Genomic DNA, 24,967 nt, shown 5'->3' on the forward strand with positions numbered 1-24,967 from the left:
ATGACTGATAACAATATAACACAAAGTGCGAGTAACGACATATCAAATACAAGTATTTCCACAAACCTGTCGGTTTCCACTTCCGGATCACAGGAGTCGGGACCAAGTGTGATAGATTACGTCAATTACGTTTTTCTCCCAGCAACCGTTACCATAGGCATCACTGGAAATATCCTAACCATTATCGTAATGAAATCCAGACAATTTTCCACCGTCCCCTCCTCATACTTGCTGATTTGTCTGGCTGTCTCAGACAGTGTTCTGCTTTTGACCCAGCCATTAAACAAGGACTTTGTTATTGATTTGATTGGTCAGGACATAAGAGCGTTGCATAACTCAACCTGCAAACTGTATTTCATCATTCGAAGGGCATCCAAGATGACGTCATCATGGTTTGTCGTTGGTCTTTGTTTTGAGCGTTTTATAGCGGTGTGGTTTCCCTTAAAAGCAAAGTTTTATATCACAAAACGTACACTGCTTGCCGGTATTCTGGCTATTTACGCTATCATTTTTGCCTTCACGGGTGCATATAGCTATGCCTCGGAGATCGTTAAAGGAATATGCCAACCAGATGTGTATGACGCAAAGGATCCCGCTGCTAGACAAAGATTTGGCGCCATGCTTAGGACAGCGTCGAGCTTGTATTCTATTGTTCCTATGATAATTTTGTTGACTCTGACCCCGCTTATTATTGCTAAACTGGTTCGCCACAACCAGAGAAGAAAAATCATGAAGCCTCAGAGTTCAACTGCACAGAGGAGTAAGGATGATCGCCGCGTCACGGCTATGTTGATTGGGATCGTTCTTGCCTATATCATATTGGTGCTACCAATCACAGTTCTTCATAATGCCGCATACGAGCTCAAGATCAGCGCATTTGCCAGTAACGACGCTGGCTTTAATCTCTTCAAAGAAATTTCTCAATTGTTGGAGCAGCTGAATTATGCGTTGAATTTTTTCCTGTACGTGATGACGTCACGGCATTTTAGAAGCGTTCTGTGGGACAAACTCACTTCCAAACCATTTCACTTTTCAGAAATTGGTAACGAAAAACAGTGAAAGAAATCAAAGCTATTGAAATGAATTTTCTCATTTAAAATCTTTAATTCCTTATTTTTTTTAAATGATACTGTTTGACTTGTTCGCAACAAATCATTCGCGATTCATCCGCATCTATTAATTTTTATTACTCATGAAACGTTCTGCATAAAAAACTCAATAAAAGAAATGGAAATATTCATGAGTTAAAGAAAAATATTATATTATTTTTTGCACAAAAATAAAATTCGATTTACAATACATATTTTGTATCAACATATCATATTGGGGTGGCATCTTTCCTCATTTGAAACATATAATTCGTAGGAGGGAAAGCAATTCTACAATCATTTGGAAAACAAACAACCTTCATACGGGTGAATTAAAAAAAAATGACCAAATGCATATTTATCAACCCACACTAAAAATACAGGCAATGATAATAGATTTCTATGTCTCAGCATATGTCTTTAGATAGTGTCTAAATACCTGCCAAATATCTCGTTGATATATCAATTAACAAAAATGTTATGCCCAAAAATGATGCTAAAATTGTCAGGAGTGCAATACCTTTTTGTGACATTTTGAAATTTTAATATTTTTTGGAGATCTGTAAAATAAAAAATAATGCTTCATGTTGAAAATAAAGACTTTCCTGATAATATTCAAAGTATTGAGCTTTAAATGTGGACTGTTATAACTTTTGTTTAATCAAGTTGTGGTCATGGCTGATGTTTAAAAAAATGTTATACCATGTCAGGAGTGCAACAGAAAAAATGTAGTGTTGCCAAAAAAAAAAACATCAATTGTAAAATTCTGATAGAAAATTAAGACAAAAAAGAATTTTGGAAGTGTAAAATAATAACTGATATACATTTTAAAACTTAAAAATGTTATATAAATCACAAGCAGCATTAATGAGAGTCAAGTATATGTGCATACCCCAAAATGTCAGGAGTGCAACATTTGATGTTTTGCTCCCAAGCATAAAAAAACTATTATCATTATATGATTTTCTGATTTTTATTTTGGAAAATAAAGACACAAAGAACATTTTTACCAAATACATTTATTAATTACAGGATCTGTCTGTGCTTCAGATCCATATTTCTATGGTCAGGGGTGCAACACATTTTTTTAAAGATTCAAGTTGTGTGACGAAAAGACTTCTATTCATGCTTAGAAGTATTCATTAATTAATAATGATCTTTTTGTATAATTTAATGCTAAATTATTGACAGTTTTATTATTAAAATCCTTTCTTTTTCAATTTTATCAATTCAGATGTGTTTTTATCTTTTTTGTGATTTTTTTAATGAACGTTAAAAATAAACACACTAAAACATTGTCATAAAATTCAAGTAATTCCTCCTCAACTTCACTGAAACAACAGAACAAGTTCTTATGTAATTTTCACTTCACAATTCTACTTTAAAGGCCCCAATGCATTTGGTCAGGAGTGCAGCAAATATGTTAGAATTATAAATCATCCACTAAGAATAAAAATAAAGAAAAAATGATGAGTAGAATTTTTCTGGTGGGTTACTCTGTTTGTCTTCTAAAGGAAAATATGCTTTAAAATATATTTTATCTTCTAAATATACATTTAAGCTAGTGTTTTGGCATAAAATAGGGTATAATTCCAGATAAAATGCGAATTTTAAATACTTTCATCTGTTTTAATTATTAAGTATTAGAGTATAAGTATTGCACAATTTCATTACCACTTGATGTTGCCAACACTTTATGATTTTTTGTGTTCTATGGTTTTAATTTTAAACTTTACTGCAGTCAGGAGTGCAACAAAACTGCTTCATAATTACCGATGCTTTTTAACCATCTTTACTAAAAAATAAGTTGAAAAAAATGCTTGATACTATTTGATGTTCAAAACACTATGTCTATCAACAAATTACAGAAATTTTACAGTCAATTCAGGGAATAGTTTTCATCATTTCACATATATTTTAAATACAATTTATATATATTACACTTTGCAAATAATCATGTTTTAAGGTTTTCAAAATATGAAAAACTTGCTGTAAACGATGAAAAATATCAACACGACAAATTGATTTACAAAGTAAGAATGGGTTATTGTGTGTTATTATTTTTAAAACAATGTTAGATAAAATACATATCAGATGTCAGGAGTGCAACACAATAATGTAACATAGGGTCACTTCAAAATCTAGTATTTTTTGTAAGAGAACTCGTATATAACAATTCTTTTTTGGCTTAGATTTAAAGAATTGACATAAACGGACAAAAAAGTGAATTTTGGGGAATTTTATTGCTTCATATTTTTTTCATTTTAAAACTTTACAAACGAGAATTGAAAAAATAATGTAAAATAACAATCAAAAAGCCAATTTTTTGTCATATGTACAAGAGAAGATACTCATTCAAGGTCTAGATTTAATCATTTATACCCCTGTTACTATTTTGAAGCATAAAAAACTATAATTTCTTGTGATTATGTATTTTAGAAAGTCTTTTAAGGTGTAATGATATTTTCTTTTTTCAAAAGAAATTTTACTAATGAAAATTATGAAACTTTTTAATCCAATTGCCTATTCTATTGCCACTTCAGGATTTTAAACTAGAATGCATTTGCAATATGATGATATAAGTGTAAAATATGTTACAAGTAGTTGAATTTTGCCAAAAAAATTCAGGTTGGTGGTCTTTTTTTTTTTAATTCACCCATACTCATCCTACCTCATCTGACCCTAAAAACGTCCAAGACACTCACCCTATATGATCTAATATCATCATTGAAAACTATTCACTTCGAGTCCCCGAAGTCAAAATCACATCCACTAATGAATGCTACCATTATTCTGAATGCACTTTTAAGAAGTTCAGTTTCATGATTCATACACCTTTGTCTTCTAGGAAAGGGTTGACACAATCATTGGCGCCAAATGTTACGAGTAAATCTTCGCGCCTTTTCCTAGGAATGTTCTATTGAATGGGTGTGATTTCTTCTAACCTAGTTTTCGAGTTTAAATTTTTTTTATTTATCTCATTTTTTGGAGAAATAAAACACATCGTATATGGGCAGGTAATACTAAAGCAATGGATTTGCTAAGTTTTCCTTCTTATTTATTTCCCGGTTATAACTTAAGTAGACTAGTCCAATTACTTTCATATACAAAACGCAATTCTACAAGTGATGTTGGAAACAAAGATAGAAGAAGTACATCATATCCTTTATAAAGATTTGAAATAATTAACATGTAACAGACAAAAATTTCTCAAGTGGAAGAACTGGCCATATATACATGGTAATTCTGATACCCTCTCGTCATTCATGCAGTGGTTGATGCATTGAAAACACATTCTGCATGTCTTTCATAACAATAATTTCTTGTAAATAATTTCCGTATACATTTCTCTAAAGATAAAGCATTCTTTAGATTAAAAGTTTTTCATTCCAAGACAATAAATGGATATTCAGTCTTCAGGTATATATTTAGATGATGTCATTTTTCAAAATCGACATCCACTTCCACAATAAGGGAAATTGTATGCAGTTTTCTTTATCATGATAATCTTTTGTCAACATTTGGTTAATTTTTCTGGTGTGACACATTTTGACACGCTTCTAATACACAACAATGCGATTACCTCTTCATTTAACTTTGCCATGCACACCCATATATGGCATTAGTTCTTATAATAAGATTTTTAAAACATTATTGTCTTCAACATTCTGGGAGTAAAAATTATTTGTAATCAGAAATTAAAAGTACATGCTACAATTTAGACTTCTTCAGGATATTCATTTCTTTCAATAACATTTGTATTACAATTGGCATTATAAGTACATGTAGTTATCATACTTTCAGCTGTCTTTCGGCATTCATGATCTTCTATGCAGTTGAAACTAATTCACGTAACCTTTACACAGCCATATCTTCCCAACATAAATCAATTATATTATAATTTGTTTTTCTTACTTCACTTTAATTAAAAACCATTTAAGGAATCTTCAATATCTTGTCATATTAACTTAAATGTTATCCACGTCATTGCATGTACTGTACATTCACAGACACCTGACGTTACTTATTTTTCTTTTAATAAAAAAATATACCCCCTACCTATATAATCAATTGATTATATAGGTAGGGGTATATTTTTTTATTAAAAAAAAAAAAGTAACGCCAGGTGTCTGTGGATTTTCAGATTTGGGCAAGTTGTTTTTTTTCTTTTCCTGGATTCCATCTTAAAAAATTGGACGGAAACATTTATAATTATCATGCTTATACGTTCTGTAGATATTGATTGCTTTTAGTCAGGCAAGCTTTTTGTCAAAGCTATTACTTGTACAGTAGATAATATTCTCTTATTCAATACATTTATTCCGACACCTTGTCATATATTAAAACATAGGTAATCAGAGATTACAGAGCTAATCTAGTAGTGTGCATCCCTAGATGTAACATTTATGCAATTTTGGTCCGATAGAGCTTGCAGTTACTTGGGAATGGAATAACCTAAAAACTTTAAACTAGTCACTCGTCCAGAAAATGTAAGTCATATCCAGCATCTGAAGCAAGTTTGAGAGTGTTCATCCTGTGATACATCATCCATGCAAGATTGGTTTACTTTAACCTGGTCACTCATCTGGAAAATGTCGGTCAGATACAGCATCCAAAGCAAGTCCAGCAGTGTGCATCTTCAGATGTATCATCCATGCAAGTGTGGTCAACATAGGGCTTAAAGTTACTTGGAAATGAGACCTGCTCTAAAAACTTTAACCTGGTCACTCATCCAGAAAATGTAGGTCAGATCCAGCATCCGAAGCAAGTTCAGTAGTGTGCATCCTTAGATGTATCATCCATGCAAGTTTGGTCAATAAAGGGCTTATAGTTACTTGGAAATGAGACCTGCTCTAAAAACTTTAACCTGGTCACCCATCTGGAAAATGTAAGTCATATCCAGCATCCAAAGCAAGTCCAGTAGTTTACATCCTTAGATGTATCATTCATGCAAGTTTGGTCAATCTAGGGCGTATAGTTACTTGGAAATGAGACCTGCTCTAAAATGTTTAACCTGGTCACTTATCCGGAAAATGTAGGTCAGATCCAGCATCCGAAGCAAGTTCAGTAGTGTGCATCCTTAGATGTATCATCCATGCAAGTTTGGTCAATATAGGTCTTATAGTAACTTGGAAATGAGACCTGATCCAAAAACTTTAATCTGGTCATTCTTCAGCTGAAATTGCAGCATCTGAAACCTTGACTGGTACAATGAAACATACTAGAAGCATCCCCCCATTCATCTCTGATTAATATAGGGCACAGAAGTACTTGAAAAGAAAACTGCACCAAGAACTTTAACCTGGGACGCCGATGCCGAGGGTATTACATAAGCTCCCCCAACTTCGTTGAGGTGAGCTAAAAATGTATGTGCATTTGTAAACATGAAAAATATAGAATTCCAAAAATTTAATTTATAAGATCATTGAAACAACATATCTTTGTATTCTTTTTTTCTTTACTTCATTATATATAATTTATATATATATATATATATATATATATATATATATATATATATATATATATATATATATATATATATATATATATATATATATATATATATATATATATACACTACTTTTAGCGGCGTAACACAGTTTATGTTGTAATGCAGCATTAGACAGCCGACATCGGCGGGAAAAGCCAAAAGGAGGTAAATCTCATAAAAGTTTGTAACTGTATGCGTTTTTTATCCAACAAGTTGAGTGTTTTGTATCCCCGAGCCGTTGGCGAGGATAACTTAGATAATCAAAGTACTCAGAAGTACACAGAGCTGGCTCATTTACAGAGAAGTGAACAAAGACCGTTTTACATGAAACATACATTGTAATATCAGATGAATAACAAGATACTGGAAGAATATGTAACACAAAAATATATTTATGACATATAGTATAAATAAAAAATGTTTTAAAAATTAAATAAAAATGCTGTTTGAATTTAACAGCGCAAACAATTTATCACATGTATCGTTTCGGGGTCTTATATCACTTACAGAAGTAAATAAACATTGATGCAACAAGGTCAAATTCATGCACAAACGAGTCCTCAGCGGGAGTTTTAATTTTCATAAAGGTGTACATCGGGTCATGTGCTCCCCGTATTAGTGTTAGCCTGGTATATAGAATGTGACGCAGACAGGGAGACCTGATGAAAACCTTTCGCATATTTTAAACAAATAATTAATTGTGGAAGAGGGGAGAAAGTACTAGTATATTAACATTAATGTTTTTTTTTTTTGTTTTGTTTTTTGTTTAGAGAATTTCTTGGTTAACTTAATTTTGTTTAATTTAGTGTTTGTATTGCCTCAAAGGTGGTTGAGCATACGTACTATATTCTTACTCGTAAATCTGATTTGGCGGTGAGGAAGCAGCATTTCCGGTTGAACACCGTAACATAAGCCGGCTATTGCTCTTCGAGCAATGAGCCCGGCTAAAAATCGTATCAAATCAGAATTCATGGGAGATCCTATAAATACGGGCAGATCTCTGGATTAAGGTATGCTTATTTCAATTTAAATCTGGCAGAACTATACTTCGTTAAATATTTCTTGATTATATATGTTTATTATTTCCAATGATACATTAACCTTGAGCTAAGATACAGAATCGGGGACACATGAATTCTGGAATTCCCTGTCCTCATGGTAATATTGTACAAATTAATCAAAAAGGATAAAATCGGTCACCAATACAATACATACTTCCTGATAAGCTTACAATGGGGATTTATCTCCATTTGTGTGTGATTTTGAATTTGTTCGCCAATTACACTCGGAAAATTATTTAAATATTGAGGTATAGCAATTTAAAGCATTAGATTGATGCAATAAAATTTCATACCTGGGTCCCTCACTTGCCCTTGGGACAACGTTAATAATCTACACAGTTTACAGAATTTATTTAATGTTTCTCATCTTGACCCACTGAGCTAGATCAGTAAAAACAATGTTATATCAATGACTTATTTTAGACAAATTCGCTTCGAATGTTTTAATTGGCTTGTTAAGATGCTATCCTTGTAAAGTTTGAAGAGATTGACACAATCTAGTAAGAAAGTTTTACCTTGGATGAACTACCTTGGTCTTACGATCGACACAGAGAGCATTTTTTGCGATATTTCATTAGTTTTACGAAATATAATTTTCCAGTGCAGATCAATTTTCATCATGGACACCTCATTATCTAATTTCCAGCAATAAACCAAGCAGAATCCACCCTAAAAAAATTAATAACATGAAAAAGACTCTAGCCGTACACATTTATTAGCATTTCAAGAATTAACACTTTTGGTACGATAGCCCCCCCCCCCCCATCTTTTCTTTTCGTCAGAAATGCCACAGTTAATAAAACAATGCCATCCATCATGTCATATACACTCAGTCCTGTCGCTATGAAAAACATATTTTTCAACAGATTGAAAGTATTGTATGTTTCTCAAGGCTTTTGCAACAGTCTCTATTATACAGCTTCCGCTGTCGAAATCGTGTCCTCCCTCTGTTGTGACTTTGGACTGCTGGCGTCTAGACACCCGGATGATCTCCATTAGCAACCAACGCGTTACGTCACTTGAAGATTTCCAGTCGAGGCTCTGCAGGAGGGGGGTTGTTCATTTGTTGTTCTAAGCCCTTGTAGTCCTCTACCAGTGACGTCAAGGACTCCAGACTCTCACTGAAATCCGCCACCTCCATGCCCTCTACTGACGTATAATGATGAACATGAGCCTGAAATTTACAATCTTTTTACCGGCAATCCATTCTAGCTCTGTCGCATGTGTACATGTAGCATACCAGGAAAAAGATGTACGTGTAGCTTATATAGTATTACATAACAATTTTTGATTTGCTTAAAATTTTATTCTACTTGGACATATTTTGATAGTGAGCTATAAATTAGTGCCAAACATGAATCCTGCTAAAATAAATGCACCTACCGTGAGCACACCGATGAAACAATTTTCTTCTATAGTATATGCACGTGCATTTGACATTATATTTTTATTTTGTCCTTTGAATATTTGCATGCACATCAAACGCCCTTAAAAGGCACAGATATAATATTATGATTACCCAATCTCAGGAATAAAACAGAGAATGAAATACCTTTCTTTTATACAGCCTGTTGAAGCGGTCTTTGAGATCCACAAAGGTATTGTGTACACAAGTGTTATTGGCCAGGGTTAGGAGGGAGTAGTTCTGGCCTACAGGGGGTACAGAACAGAGACCAGTTTTCCAGCCTTCATTATTCCAGTGGATAAACTTCAAATTTGGCTTCAACCTACAATTTTTTTTTTCTTGAAATCAGTAAAAATCTATGTTAAAACTCATTATTCCCATTCATGAATTCATTTTCACAGTAGCTTTGCATACCAATGAATTCGTCTAGATAAAGAGGTTCATGAAAACTGAAGTGACAAAAGACAGCACTTACAAGTATAAAATGTCTAACCGTTAACAGTATAATGAGGTTTGAGCTGGGTACATGTAGTACCTTTCAATATTTCTCCTGACGTCGGAGATTTCCACGTTACCGCGGACCATTAATGCGCATGCCAGATACAAGCTATGTTTAGGATCCGCTTTAATTAGCTGATGGTCTCGAGAAAAGGCATCCGAGAACATTTGGTCCAATCTGAATAAATAACGATAAAATTAAGAACCTTTCAGTGTAACAAACTTAACTCTATTGAAAACTTAACAAAAAACTCGGAAATTAGCCACAACCATCAACTTAAATTCTGAAATTAATTCAGCAGTGGACTTTTATTTTTTTTTTTTTTTGTTTACCTTCTGGGAGGAAGGTGAACATCGGACAGAGAAAATAGTGGTGTCTGGCTGGAAACTAAATAATGTAATCTTGGGAAAGGAACAAGATTCATCGTGATCTCGTTTAAGTCCACATTTAAAGATCCCTCAAATCTGGCAGAACTATCAAACAAATAAAAAGTACATGGATACATATATTGAAACAATATTTTCATAATTTTGTAAATGTAAAGGTCAGTTGTTATACTGAAAATAAAAAGCAAGTAAATCCCACCTGGTCATGTTTAGAAGCAAATTAGCTACAATGTTGTTCATACTGTCAAACGGTCTTTCGTCTGATGGCTTCGATAACCCTCCTTCTCCCTCCGAAATGGCGCTTCCGGCCTTCACCCCGCTGGCAGTGAACACTCTCTTGCCAAGCTTGGCTGAAGGGACAGACTGGCTTATCTTATTAACAATGTCCACAAGAGCCTGGTTTTCTATAGGCAACACACAGTCTGCTTTATCAGTCAACTCGCGCATGGCTAATACGCTGTTGTACGGAGACGTCACAACGTCATCTTCTGATGATGGATAAACTGCAGTAACAAATCTTTAAAAAAAAAAAAAAAAAAAAAAAAAAAAAGGAGACACCGCTTAAATGATTGCGCCAGATTGCAGTGTTCAATCCTATATCATCTGCATGTCACACACATAGAAAGTTGGTAGATTCTCCTTGCAAATCATTTACAAATGCATGGTCAAAGTCCACCCTGAAAACGGGATTCATTGAAAAGTTGCTTTGACAAGATTTGATTCAATTTACTTTTGCTTGAGTGCCAAAACACATTTTGTTTTGTCAATCCTACCAGGCTCTAAACGCTCTGACCTTCTGCGTAGCCATTATCATTAAATTATTTTCCTCTTGGGATAAAGTAAAATCTTACAACTACTGCATTCCTTCCTACCAATGTCATTTAAAAACGACAAGATTATAAGCATAATACATGTAAGACATCTAAAACGGAAATGAACATTTGTCATATCCCAATTTTCAAGGCAAAAGTCACTCATGACCATGCAAGATCTATCGCAAAAATGATTGATTATTGCGGTTTTAAGTGCCTTGCAAAAATTGTTCATTCATGTGAGATGTCACCATATCTCGGTGAAGGGCTCAAAAGCCATTGAGCAGTGAGGGTTCTTTATCGTGCCAACGCCTACCCTGACACGGGGCCTCGGATTTTAAGGTTTCGTCCAGAAGACCCGTGACTTTCACTAGTGCCGGGCGCTTGGCGAAGGAACAGTCATTACCTTTGTTAATGTCTTAGGTTTGACGCGGCGCTGGGAACGAGATTCGAACCCTGTACCTCCTGATCATAAAGCGAGCGCCCTACTATTTGGCTACCGCAACCGGTAAAAATTAAATCGAAAATCTTTACAATTTCTTTCTATTGATTATGGAGTTAAAAGATGATTTATCTGATTGTTATCATTAAAGTTTAATTAACCGTCAAATAAGATATTATTTTTCAAGGTCAAAGTTCAAGGTTATGTCAACTCATATCGTTTATTTGTTCACCTGTTTTTAAAAGTGAAGCTGGCGATAAACAAGGTACCCCAAGTCAGAGCTATAAACATGTGAACATGTATTATTTACCAATGTGAAGGTGACAGATCAAGCCTTATAATGTCAACTCTCATTTTTCATAATTCAAAATAGTTCTCATGAAATCATCAATTTACCCACAACAAGAATACAAACGTGTATCATTTACCAATGTCAAGGCAAAAGATCAACTCTATAATGTCGACTCTAGTGATGCTATTTAAAAGATACCTCGCCATATTCACTGAGGTAAAGCTAAATAACTGAAAAAGGGGAATAATGCAAAGGGTAAAAATAAATCCCCAATCTATCTGAATACGAAATTCAATGGCAACCATTTTAGATCATCACAAATAGTAGAATAAATTGTTGCTGCAGACAAACAAAGAATATCTTTGGAATAGAGCACATGTCAGTCCACCTAATTCAAATCATTTGAACAAGTACGATTTTCAAAAATCTCGGATTTTTTTGCCAGAATTTTTCGAGAAAAAAATTTTTAAAAATAGAAAACAACAGCCTACAGCAGACTGTGCTCTTGATGCTCAAGACAACTTAATAAGTTTTAACTCAGGTAAGCTAATAATACCTGTACACATCTGGGTACTCGTCAGCCAAAAGGTTCAATATAAAAGTTCCCACCCCGGAGCCCGTTCCTGAAAAAAATGGAAGTCAATTAATGTTGAATTGTTCATACATTTTACAAAGACAATTGCAGCAGCGTTTAATTATGACATATACAATACAGAATAAAGCAAAAGTCAGTTAACACAATTAAATGTGAGTGTTGTTCAAAGATACAGTGGTACTGGTCTGCATCCAGTAAATATTTGAATGATTACTTTTTTTTTTGGTTTTATTAGATTATAGATGCCGGAAATGACTTGCAAGCATGACATGCCTTGCACAAGAACTCCTGACTCAGTCGTCAAGAATTTCACTAATCTGGTAAAAACATCCGTGCTAAAACTCTGCTAAATACCCAGGAGCAGAGAGGGATTTTCAAAAAATTAATTGATAATCATTATACAATGCATGATCATTACATCCCCACCATAACACCAGAGTTCCTGGCCCTGGGATCATTAATTTCACAATTTTGGAAGATGAACCCTTGCAAAATCATGCACTTAATTATCCTGCTAAATACCTAGATGCAGAGAAAAAGACTTTTAAAGAATTAATGCATTTTCACTATATACCGGTAATCCCTACACCAGAACTCCTGACCCAGGGGTCATGAATTTCACAAATCTGGAAGAGGCACATACCTTGCTCATCATAGCAATGTACAAGCGAAGTTTATCTGCTATTACCTAGGAGCAGAGAAGATTTTCACAAGATGCATTTTCACTCTATAATAAAAAAAGACCCGCCCTGGCTACAACCAGAACTCCTGACACAGGGGCAATGATTTTCACAATTTTAGAAGAGGCATCCTTACTCATCATTGCCATGCACTTAGTTTGTCTGCAAAATATCCAGGAGCAAAGAAGAAGATTTTCAAAGAATTAATGCATTTTCAAGTATATTATCAATAAAGCCCTGTATTAACACCAGAACCCTCGACCCAGGGGCCATGAATTTCCCAATTTTGGAGAATGAACCCTTGCTATTTATGATAATGCACTTAGTTTATCTGCTAAATGCATAGGAGGAGAGAAGATTTTCAAAGAAATAATTTAATGAATTTTCACAAAATAATCTATAGAGCCCCACCCTATCACCAGAATCCCTGACCCAGGGGCCATGAATTTCACAGTTCTGGAAGAGCCACCCTTGCAAGTCATAGCAATGCACTTATTTTATCTGCTACTGTAACATGTAGTTCCCTAGGAGCAGAGAAGATTTTCACAGAATTGATGCATTTTCACTATAATAATCATTAAAGCCCTGTCCTACCACTGTCCAGAACCCCTGATCCAAGGTCAGAGAATTTCACAATTTTAGAAAAAAAAAAGCACTCTTATTCATCACATCCATGTACTTTGTTTGTCTGCAAAATATACAGGAGGAGAGAGGATGCTATTCAAAGAATCAATGCTTTGTTTTTGTTTTGTTGGGGTTTTTTTTTTGGTTTGTTTGTTTGCTTGTTTGTTGGTTTTTTTTCTTTCAGTTTTTTGCATGTGGGCCTTTCCCGCTCCCATCACAAAATATGATCTAGTCAAGAGGGAGCCTCCTGGAAAAAAATTCTGGTTCATTGATTACGTATCGAATTAAATAACTCCCTAAATCTTAACTGTTCAATTTCATGTCAATATTGTATATATAGAGGATATTCAATGTTTTGTAGATGAATATGGAATTTATTTCACGAGTGGGACAGGATTTTTTGATATTTTCACGAGTGCGAAGCACGAGTGAAAATATAAAAAAAAAATCCTGTCTCACGAGTGAAAAAAATTCCATATTCATCTATAAAATATTGAATTTTCTGTTTATTACATTTTCTTTGATTTTCCCTTTGCCTCTTTCTTTTCTTAACAGTGTCATAGGCTTGACGTCATAGTTGAGCGGTTGAGACGTCATAGCTTAGCAGTTGTGATTGAAAACATTACATAGCATGGATTTTAGCAACATATTTGGGACGAAATTTGCAGTTTTAGCTCTATCAACATGCTTAGTTACTATCTCTACCTTATGACAGGCCAGAAATTATTTTTTACTTACTTTGATATCCTTTCACACTGTGAGAGAATATCATTTTGGTATCCTTTCACACTGTGAGAGAATATCACTTTTATTCAATAAATATATCACAGTATTTCACTGTTGAAAATGTAATAAATGTACATTGTACACATTGCGTTTGATCGTTTCGGATTGAAGAACGTAAACAATTCAACTTTTATAATGTCTAATCGTGGGGAGGTTGGCAGAACGGCAAAAATTCAAACTTCCGTTAAAAACAAACATGGATACAGGTCCAAAATTTCGTCCAGTTTCGGCAATGAGTTTGAGAACAAAAATTCGTGAGGACCACTTAACTTGCCCGATATGTTTTGGTGAGTTTGATAAACCCAAAGCTCTGCCATGTTTACATTCATTTTGTCAGGGTTGTCTGACAGATTTCATAGTGAGTCGTGGTTATGAGTCTTCGGGACAATTTCCATGCCCCGTTTGCCAGAAACCAACGATGATTCCACTTGGAGGTGTGAGTGAATTTCCAGACAACCATTTGCTATCAAGTCTTTCAGACACTGTGGTCAAGAAACCAATGGTTCCTCCACGCCCTAAAGGCAGCCCTATTGACGGAAGTCTTCGAAGTGGTAAGTAACTCGAATTTACTCTAAAGAGTGAATCACTGTCATGCTTTCGCCTGTTAATTAGTCATCGATTTACTTTGACATGACTGTATTTCTGGACAGTTATAAGGATTTAAAATGGACGGTTATTATTTAATGTGACGTGTAAATCTGCTTAGAATTATGTAATTTTGTCATATGGACATGCAACTGCATTGCATGATCATTTTGTTGAAAAAGATTGAAGATGATAAAGGATGTTTTTCTAAATATAAATATATTATTTTTTGCAGTCTCTCCAGTTTCTGGTAATCTGTACCCACAAGCACCAAGTGACATTCCATCCAACGTACCAGCTACTGCAACAAATGCCCCCTGCAATGAGGATCTTTTGCTCAGATTTGGTCATCATGGAACCACCATAGCAGACTTCATGAAACCTTATGGACTGTCAGTGGGAAAGAACGGGGAATATGTAGTAACAGATCTGGCAGGGAGTCGAGTTTTAGTGTTTGCAAATGCTGGTGAACTGATTGGTCGATTTAGCTGTGACTGTAAAATAAGTGGTGTGACAATGACTCGTGACAATTTAATTCTTCTGGCAATAAATGGTGCAGGATCGGCAATAATGAGACTATACAATATGGATGGTCATGTGCTTCAAACTATTGGAGATTATTATCGCTTTGATAAACCCAGTGGTATAGCTATAACTTCAAAGAATCAGACTATTATTTCAAACCTGGAGGGCAATAACATTTATGTATTCACAGATCAAAATAAAATGTCTGTAAAATTTGGATGGCATGGTTCTGGTGACAAACACTTTGATGGACCAAACTTCATAGCAGTGGACAGCAAAGATCATATCATTGTCAGTGACTCTGGTAACAACTGTATCAAAGTCTTTGACACAGCTGGGAACTTTAAAAGGAAGTTTGGCAATCTGTGTTGTCCCATGGGAGTTGCCGTAGACAAGCGAGATAATGTCATAGTTGCTGATGCTGGGAATTTCAGGGTGCAAGTGTTTGACAATCATGGTAACTATCAACGATCGTTGGTTCAAAACACAGATGACATTGCACCTGATGTAAAGCCTTTGAATGTTGCTGTAACAAGAGCTGGAAATGTTGCTGTGATGCTGAGAGGAACACAATTTTCAGAAATTCGAGTCTACAAGTGGTTGTCATAAAAACTTTGTGTCTAAGGACTATTATCCAATCATCAACTTTACCTATGCAATACTGTTATTTTGTTACATTACTTAAATAATATATGAGGTATGGAATAAAAGAACCTGATACTTCATCATACTTGGATGAAACTCATGATCATATACCCCCAGATTACACACAATCAATAACAGCTAGGCTTTGGATTCCCTTCTATAAAGTGCTACTTTTAAGTTAAGCATTTATTGAATTATTTATCATGTGATCTGTTTAACTTACTTCGCCATATAAAATTTTACATACATGTTCACATATATATGTACATAAACCCATTTTATTGACGGATGTAAAGAAATATGTGATAGGGCATTTATGATTCTTTTTCTCTTTTTTTTTCCATTCATCCTGGTGTTTGTCTATTTTTCTTTCATTTTCATTAATTTTATTATTAAAAGAACTAAATATTAAGAAATTTTGTTATATTGTTATCATCATGATTCTGAATCAACACAATTAAATTTTACACTAAAAAGTGATCATTTACCTAAATCCTCTCTGCAATTTTATAGTAATTTAATGTACTCTCCGCAGATGAATTATTTTCTGTAGAAATTGCATATTGCAAATTTGCACATATTAAAAAAAAGTGAAAGTAAAAAGCCTTTTAAAAAAAAAAAAAAACCTGTGAACTCTTGAAAAGTCATGTTGCTATAGTTATTTGTTGTGTTGTATTAATAAAACATATACCAGTACATGTTATTGATGCTATGCCACCCCTATTCTTTATGAGACCCTTTTCACTGTCCCTTATCTTGGGTTCATGGGCAATGAAATAAAAATTTAAACTGAAAAAGTTTGAATTTATTTCAAACAAGAGTTGCAAATTCTGGCTCTGAAGTAGGGGTGTAACCATACAGCTAAAGCATATCATGGTATAATCGTATATCATGATACACTGGGACTGTATAAACATATGTATCACAATATTTCACCTTTCATAATTTTTTTATATAATTTGTGTGTCTCTGTTCTGAAATAGGAAATTCCCTATCAATATGAAAGGATACATGTAAAAGTTGTAGATTGTTTCTTCAGTTTAAAATACATTATGTAACATTTAATAGGCTTTGAACATTGAACGCAATAAAAACAGCTTAAGAAATTCACTTTTATTAGGTAAAATGCTTAAAATGTTATATTCAAGATAAACAGGTACCAGTAGACAGTTTTTGTACCATGATACAGTACATGTACAATTTTTTTATGTATTGCAGTATTCGGGTATATTGTTACACCCCTAATCTTAAGTACTTCAATTTAACCTAATATTGCTCCTGACCAAGGTAACATGAATCAAGGTCAAGGTCATGAGACTCATTAAGGTCACCATCATGGGACAAAGGCATACGAGCATTTTGAATTCATTCATTCCAAGCAAGTGTTGTTAGTTTCTTATTAACCAGAATTTCAAGTTCCCACTGCCTTGTGACTTAATTACTATTGGAAATATGTTCTTGTTGTTCTCCATACAAAATTTTTTCTGATTTTGATACATGTACTACTAACTGAATTTATCACTTGCTTTGCGGCTTTAAATCATGGACACCCTGTTCTGATAATGATTTACTAGTGCTGTGATCAACAGATGAAATATCATTATTATAACAAATTTTCTCTGAAATGTAAATTGCTTTGTTATAGCTATAAATGTGTCATAATTGTTTATTTTAGCCAGAGTTTGAGAAGTCAGTTTTTGTAATCATCAGTTGAAGACTTCAGTAAGAGAGAAACCATCTTAATTTGATGGTTAAACCCCAAATCAGCAGTACAAATGAGTACATCTTTATTAGTTATCTTCATACAAACTCTACCAAACATCACAAATCTTTATGAAACTATAGTAACTATATGTACAAGCACTTCATGGCCGTAGGAACTGGGGGGGGGGGGGGGCACAGGGGGGCTGTGCCCCCCCCCCCACTCCAATAATTTTGCCGACATATAGAATACTATAGAAAACATAGCTACTATCTGCTTGTGCCCCCTCAATTATAACGTCTGATGACCTTTTTTTTTTTTTTTTTTTGCTTGTCTGCTTGTCAAGGAATTTTGGTAGTTGATAGTGCCCCCCCCCAACTGAAAATGTATGGTTGTGCCCCCTCAAAATGAAATTGCTTTGTGCCCCCTCAAAGTGAAATTGCTTCCTACGGGCCTGCACTTATTGCCACAAAGCTCACCCTTAAAGAAATCTGTGTAAAAATAAACAAAGCTTACCTCCACCCATTGAATGCAGAACAAAAAAACACTGCAGACAGTCACAGAATTCTGCTGCCCTCCGGATAACCTCTGATAGTTTCTCTTTGTACATAGTTCCATACATTTTGTGTCCTACTGCCCTATATAAAACAGAGTGAAAAAATCAGTAAAATAGAACACATGCATCAAATACAGGTACTTATTTATGTAATGATAATAATTTTATAGTGTCCAAGAATAAATCTTGAATACAGAAAAATGATGTTATTGTGAATCATCACGGATAGCTGATATTGCTTCCTGAAGTTGAGTTAATCTTTTAATGCCCCTTTCAAGACATCCAACTGTTATACCTGAAAACTTATGACCTTCTTTGATGCTGTGACCTTCTGCCTACAAGTAAATTTTTTTTGGCACAGACATTTTCTTCATCATAATCAATACCCTCCTTTTCCTTTAAAGTTTTTAAAAACTTAGTACTGCCACCATAACTTTTCTGCTTGAAACTTGCAATTAACATTTCTGTTAAACATTTTTGTTAAATCAATGGAAGTATCTGTGCTTCACAATATTACAGAAAAGCGGGAGAAGACTTCATCACAAACAAGAGGCCCATGAGCTACGATGCTCACATGCTTTCAGAATGAATTTGATAGTAATGTAGATTGTTTATATGTAAATATATCTGAAAAGAAAGTAGAATTTTATGTCATTAATAATTTACTTTATAAGTATTTCATCAGCAAACTTGGGTAGCCTATCTGAGTTTTTTTTTTTATAATTCTGGTATGTCAGTCATAAGGTCTGTGTCTTGGATGTTTTAATCCACCTATGTACTTCCAGTGTCTACAGTATACAGCATGACCTACCAGTTATTTCCTGACCCTGAGACATCAGTGATGAGCTGCTGGTAATCAAACACTTCTCTCAGTGGTCCCTTGGTCATCTCACTGACCACGCCCTCCTCCATGTCTACTAGGACTGCCTACAAATAACAACCAGAAGTCTCTGATGAGACTGTAGCTCTACTGGTCTGTACAAATAACAAAGGATAAGTAGCACTTGGATTTGAAACTTTGCAGCACGCAGCAATAAATAGAATAATGTATTGTAATGTAGTTTACTTGTGTGCCAAGTTATATTGAAATCAGACCAAAACTGTAGGAGGAGTAGCGTTTTAAAGGAATTTTACAGAAATTTCTATTTTTAGTAACCATGGCAACACCGTTCATCGAAATCAAAAACCGATGCACTAAATTATGTATCTTAGTGTAGTCTACTTGTGTGCCAAGTTATATTGAAATCAGACCAAAACTGTACGAGGAGTAGCGTTTTGAAAAATTGTTTACGGACAGACAGACAGACAGACGGACGGACGCAGACACCTTACTATCGCATAAGCTCTTCTGGTCTCTGACCAGTAGAGCTAAAAACAGTGATCTGTAATGAATAAATAAATATGATATATTGTAAAACCAACAGTAAAACCATAGAAATTGATTTGCTTGGTAAATGTTAGTAAGAATATCCGAACCCTACTCTTTGCTAAACATTAAATTTAGCAAAGGAAGTTCCATATAAATAACTGATTTATGAGCTACAATCAAGTACATATTTTATCTCACATTAACTCACTCTTGCTTTTAGAGACTTTATCTTCCCTTGTCCTTGTCCCAAAGGAATATCTGATGGGTTTTCATATCGAGAATCAACATTCCTAAAAAAACTCCCAACAGATTCATCATAGACACCATTCTGTAAAAATGAAATGCAACTCACAAAATTCGCTCTTCTGTTGTGTAACAGGATGAGGGAAAATGTGAAAGACAAACCCGGAATAGTATATAGCCACACGCTTACTGGCAATTATGACTACAAATAATATGAAATGGATCACCCGCCACTAGTTTACCTGCATATTGTACCTACTTTATTGACAGCAGCATGCTCCCGTAATGCTAAATCCCAGAATCTGCACCCAATCTGGTTTCCACATTGACCGACTTGAAAATACAAAAATATTTAATGCAATAATAAAAGGTAAAATTAATGATTCAAAAAATCTTATCGAAATAGTCTCCAACTCCAAATATGCAATAGCTTTAAACAGATTGGAACCAATTTCCCAAATGGGATATAAAAGGCCATTTGGTATATATTATCCCATTGGGGAATGGGAGATAAATTTCTGTCACATTCAGTAAAGAATAGTCTCTTGTATATTCTCTATACAGAGAAACAGTGATATATAGGCTCCACCCAAAAATGAGTCATTTAATTTTTACTATTGACCGGCAAAGAGTTATAATTGATTTTGATTCTGATTAGTAGATTGATTTAATGTGGTTAAATGATATGATGATGACTTCCAAAAAAAAAAAATATAACCTAAAAATAATAAAAAAAAAAAACACAGGGTACTGTAACATAATCATGACAACTTGAAAATTTGCTAGCACTTACAGTCATCGTGCAGATAATGCATGGGAAACAATTGAGTTGAACATTGCATATGTGCTGCTATGCGTTGGGCAATATTTAATCCCTAGGGGCTAACATAATCAGTGTTGCCTTCAATCCCAGTCAGTATTTATTTAACATTGCAAAACTTTTTTTTAATTTAGCTATAAACTGGTCCAGCACAATACCCTGATAAAGGTATATAGCTTGATAAAGCTATATAGCTTTATTAAGGTATTACAAATACCTTGATCAAGGTATTTTATGCAATGAAAATACAAAAAAAAATCTTAAAAAATTAAATTTAAAAGTCGAATTATGAGTTGTGGTCAGTGTGTTCACTCATGCATGAAAAGTACTCAGGTATCAAAAAGACAGCATAAAAGAATGACATGACGTGATTTTATACTGATTTCTTTGTGTTTGAGTACTTTACATGCATGAGTGAATTTACTGACAACATGGACAACAACTGAAAACTCGACTTTCAGTATTTATTTTTTTTTTAGGATTTTTTTTGTATTTTCATTAGAGTGTTGGTAAAATGGGTAGGCAAACCCGGGCCGGGGCAAATTAAAAACCGGGGCTGTTCAAGATTTTTCAATTTTCTGTCTTAATACTTTATCAATCAAGCTGAAATTTTCAGATTATGTTTAATATAAGTTTATTTGTATTCACTGTAAAAATTACCTTGAAATACTCGCTATAATAGATTTTATCAGCGATTGTTGATTTCCAAGTTGGTAAAATGGGTAGGCAACAGTAAGATGAGTAAGCCGACATTTTACGATTTTTTTGACATATTTGACAAAAAGCTAATAAATTTATGAATTATTCTAATGTTTAACAGTATATTTAAACTATTTTTAATCATTTCTTCCTTGAAATGTGTTTCCATTGAGTAAAATAACACGTCTTAACAAAAACTGGGTCATCAAAACCGAATCCGATCACCCGGGACAAACACAAAAAAATCTGAAATACTTGTTCATTACTTTTTGCTATTGTCACCGGAAAAAAACTCTATTCAAGTTATTTAGTGGATGATTTCATTTAAATTTTATTGAAATTGAAAATATTTTAAGAATCTTTACATATATAATTTATATGGATATTAATACAAAATCTTGTGCCAAACTTTAATCATGTTAATCACACATAATTAAGCTGCTTGGGAAAACAAAAGTGGCTTATTATGTTAATTGGGGAGAGGAAGTTGGAAATTGTCGTGATGTACTTATATTTAAATACTTCCAAGAGGTAAGAGCTAGACAATACCACAAAAGTGATGGCTTACAACCTCAGAACCCCCTATGAAAAAAAAAAGAACGGCGATATCATTATTTCGGAATTTTCAGGTTTGTCCCGGGTGATCGGATCCGGTTTTTATGAAAATGTGTATTTAAGCATAGAAAAGCATTTTCCAGTAAAGAAATAACTATTTCTAGTTAATAAACAGTGTTAAACAGCGGAATAATTCAAAAAATTAGTTGTTCATTGTCACATGTGTCAAAATACACGCAAAATATCGACTGGATACTGCCTATCACAGTTTGTGATATTCATTACCAAGAAGTGTAGGATCTTTCGAGGGATAAATCTCCTAAAGTGGGGATACAGAAAAATTTGCACGCTATCATATATCAGAGACAAACATGATAAATAACTATTGTTATTTGTGTTCTCTACTGCTATTTAATTCAATACAAATATTGTATAGCATTCCCTCTATCTTATCTTATGGTTTATAAATCAATGAATTCATCTAAAACAATAACAACAACAAAATATTTACCCTGTACAACAATTGACTGAGTCATTTCGGATTGTTGTGGTGCGTTACGATCAACGTCAAAACAGAGCTCTTTTTTGGTCATATTTTTGGAACTTGACAAGCGCAAGACAGACCCTAAAAATATCTAAGCAATCATACGTAAAATATTCGTATTATAGCCCCTTTCATCGCATTTTGACAATGTTCTGTGATAGCTATATGTACTGAAATCTATTTTTATGCCCCCGTATCGAAGATTCGGGGGTATATAGTTTTTGCCCTGTCCGTCCTTCTGTCTGTCTGTTTTTCTGTTTGTCCGCAAAAACTTTAACATTGCCCATAACTTTTGATTGGGTGGAGCTATGGCTTTCATATTTCACATGTGTATTCCTTGTGACAAGACCTTTCTTTGGATACCATCATATTTGATTTTTTGACCTTGGAGTTTGACCCAGTTTTGCAAAATTTTACAAAACTTTAACCTTGGGCATAACTTTTGAACGGTTGGTCATACGTACTTCGTACTTCACATGTATAATCCTTGTGACAAGACCTTCCGTTGGATATCAACAACTTTGACCTTTTGACCTTGACCTAGGAGTTTGACCTACTTTTGAAGAACTTTAACATTGGCCATAACTTTTGAACGGGTGGTGCTAGGGCTTCATACTTCACATATAAGACCCTACTTTGGATACCAACAACATTGACCCTCTGACCTTGACCTTTGAGTTTGACTTACTTTTGAAACTTTAACCTTGGCCATGACTTTTGGACGATTGGTGCTAGGGCTTTCAAACTTCACATATGTCATCCTTGTGACAAGACCTTCCTTTGGATGCCAACAACTTTGACCCTCTGACCTTGACCTTAGACCTACTTTTGGAAAACTTTAACCTTGGACACAACTTTTGAACGATCGGTGCTACGGCTTTCATATTTCACATGTGTATTTCTTATGAGAAGGCCTTTCCTTGGGCACCATTAATTTTGACCATTTGACCTTGATGTTTGACTTTTGAAAAACTTGGACTTTGACCTACTTTTGGAAAACTTTAACCTTGTACACAACTTTTGAAAAGTTGGTGCTAGGGCTTTCATATTTAAGATGATTTTTTCCTTGTGACAAGACCTTACTTTGGATACCTACAATTGTAATCCATTGACCTTGACCTGTGAGTTTGACCTACTTTTGAAAAACTTTAACCTTAGTCATAACTTTTGAACGATTGGTGCTTCAGCTTTCATATTTCACCTGTATATTTCTTGTGAGAAGGTACCATTAATTTTGACCATTTGACTTTGATGTTTGACTTACTTTTGAAAAACTTTAATTTTTTTCCATATCTATTCAATGGTTGCTGCTAGAGCTTTCATATTTCACAGGTACATGTATATTCCTCGAGACAAGACCTTACTTTGGGTACCAACATATTTGATTTGCATTTGAGAAAGTTTTTATCCTTGTCGTGCCGTCTGCTAATCAGTACTGATAGAAGTTTGTGTAATTTTCAAGATATTCATTGAAAATTAGTTTTCCGTATTTATTTTTAACTTCATGTTTACATGTTTCCTAAGATTGCTAAGAACGTAACCCCCCCCCCCCCCCGCCCATCACTCTGAGGTTAACGACCAGGATTTTTGTTGTTGTTATTTTAATGGAAAGTTTTGGCCTTTTAAAAGCTATCTTTTTCTCTACCAAAAAGGATTTTTAGCCTTTCCTGAGAATGAATTTAACAATCTGCATGCTAATTTAATTAATTGAAGCTTCCTATATTCATGAGCTTTATACACTGTACATGTGAATAATGAATTAAGATTTAGAATTATTGATATTATCAGTAACATAAACAACATTATTTTATTTTTGTCTCTAATATTTATAATATATATGATATCAGATTTTTTTTGGACAAATAAGGGTATATTTTTAATCTGTGCTTCCTTACAATTTTCTTTATTTTAATGGAGTAGAATAACCTGTACATGTGAATTCTGGTTTCATGGTATTAGGTTTGTTCACTATTAGATTTATTCCACAGGTGCTTGAGGACAGGACCCCCCCCCCCCCGATATAGACCCCCGGGCCTTTTCGACTCTCATAAATTATCTTTCAATGACATATTTGCAGGCCCGTAGGAGGCAAATTCAGTTGTTTTTTTTTTTTTTTTTTTGGGGGGGGGGGCAAAGCCATACATTTTCAGTTGGAGGGGCACTATCAACTACCAAAAATTCTTTGACAAGAAAAAAAAAAGGTCATCAGACGTTTCTATTGAGGGGGCACAAGCATATAATATCTAAGTTTACTATAGTTATCTATATATCGGCAAAATTATTGGGAGGGGGGCACGCCCCCCCCCCCCGTGCCCCCCGGTTCCTACGGCCATGATTTGTGATATAATCTATACCAAAAATTCGAAAAATTAACTAAAACAAACATTTTATAAAATCTACCCCACCCTTTCTCTATATATAAAACAACCTTGTTAATTTATAATTATATATATATAGGGTAGGGTAGTAATTTTTATAAAATGTTTGTTTAAGTCAATTTTCTACGGAAGCCCATTTAGGACCTATCAAAAAATATTTTGATTTCGATATACCGTGTTGT

The 24,967-nt window shown here is 34.2% G+C and overlaps 3 protein-coding genes across 3 annotated transcripts; 2 read left to right on the forward strand and 1 right to left on the reverse strand.

Moving 5' to 3' along the window:
• On the forward strand, positions 1-1,059 carry LOC133187049 (neuromedin-U receptor 2-like). Its single transcript, XM_061322420.1, has one exon. It carries the CDS (start codon positions 1-3, stop codon positions 1,057-1,059), a length of 1,059 nt encoding a protein of 352 aa, XP_061178404.1.
• A 7,360-nt stretch (positions 1,060-8,419) lies between these two features.
• LOC133187178 (tubulin epsilon chain-like) lies at positions 8,420-22,445 on the reverse strand. The gene is made up of 11 exons (XM_061322541.1): positions 22,375-22,445; positions 20,049-20,122; positions 19,755-19,874; positions 18,989-19,104; positions 18,138-18,259; positions 12,036-12,102; positions 10,133-10,450; positions 9,880-10,020; positions 9,584-9,724; positions 9,196-9,370; positions 8,420-8,817 (listed from the first exon to the last, which is right to left on the reverse strand). The coding sequence occupies exons 1-11, from the start codon at positions 22,397-22,399 to the stop codon at positions 8,659-8,661; spliced, it is 1,458 nt and encodes a 485-aa protein (XP_061178525.1). The 5' UTR covers positions 22,400-22,445; the 3' UTR covers positions 8,420-8,658.
• LOC133187177 (tripartite motif-containing protein 2-like) lies at positions 14,317-16,082 on the forward strand. The gene is made up of 2 exons (XM_061322540.1): positions 14,317-14,715; positions 14,985-16,082. Exons 1-2 carry the CDS (start codon positions 14,361-14,363, stop codon positions 15,881-15,883), a joined length of 1,254 nt encoding a protein of 417 aa, XP_061178524.1. The 5' UTR covers positions 14,317-14,360; the 3' UTR covers positions 15,884-16,082.
• Positions 22,446-24,967: the final 2,522 nt, after the last annotated feature.

Source organism: Saccostrea echinata, unplaced genomic scaffold, assembly GCF_033153115.1.
Source record: "Saccostrea echinata isolate AGI-Se365-2 ecotype Australia unplaced genomic scaffold, CSIRO_AGI_Sech_v1 ptg000014l, whole genome shotgun sequence".
NCBI lineage: Eukaryota > Metazoa > Mollusca > Bivalvia > Ostreida > Ostreidae > Saccostrea > Saccostrea echinata.

Bases quoted from the DNA above. Each gene is read 5' to 3' on its own strand.
- LOC133187178 (XM_061322541.1), bottom strand. From the start codon at position 22,399: ATGACTCAGTCAATTGTTGTACAGG. The intron at 19,105-19,754 runs GTGAGTTAATGT...TGTTATTTGTAG, and splicing joins TAAAGTCTCTAAAAGCAAGA to GCAGTCCTAGTAGACATGGA. The intron at 10,021-10,132 runs GTGGGATTTACT...TTTGTTTGATAG, and splicing joins TTGCTTCTAAACATGACCAG to TTCTGCCAGATTTGAGGGAT.
- LOC133187049 (XM_061322420.1), top strand. From the start codon at position 1: ATGACTGATAACAATATAACACAAAGTGCGAGTAACGACATATCAAAT.
- LOC133187177 (XM_061322540.1), top strand. From the start codon at position 14,361: ATGGATACAGGTCCAAAATTTCGTCCAGTTTCGGCAATGAGTTTGAGA. The intron at 14,716-14,984 runs GTAAGTAACTCG...TATTTTTTGCAG, and splicing joins TGACGGAAGTCTTCGAAGTG to TCTCTCCAGTTTCTGGTAAT.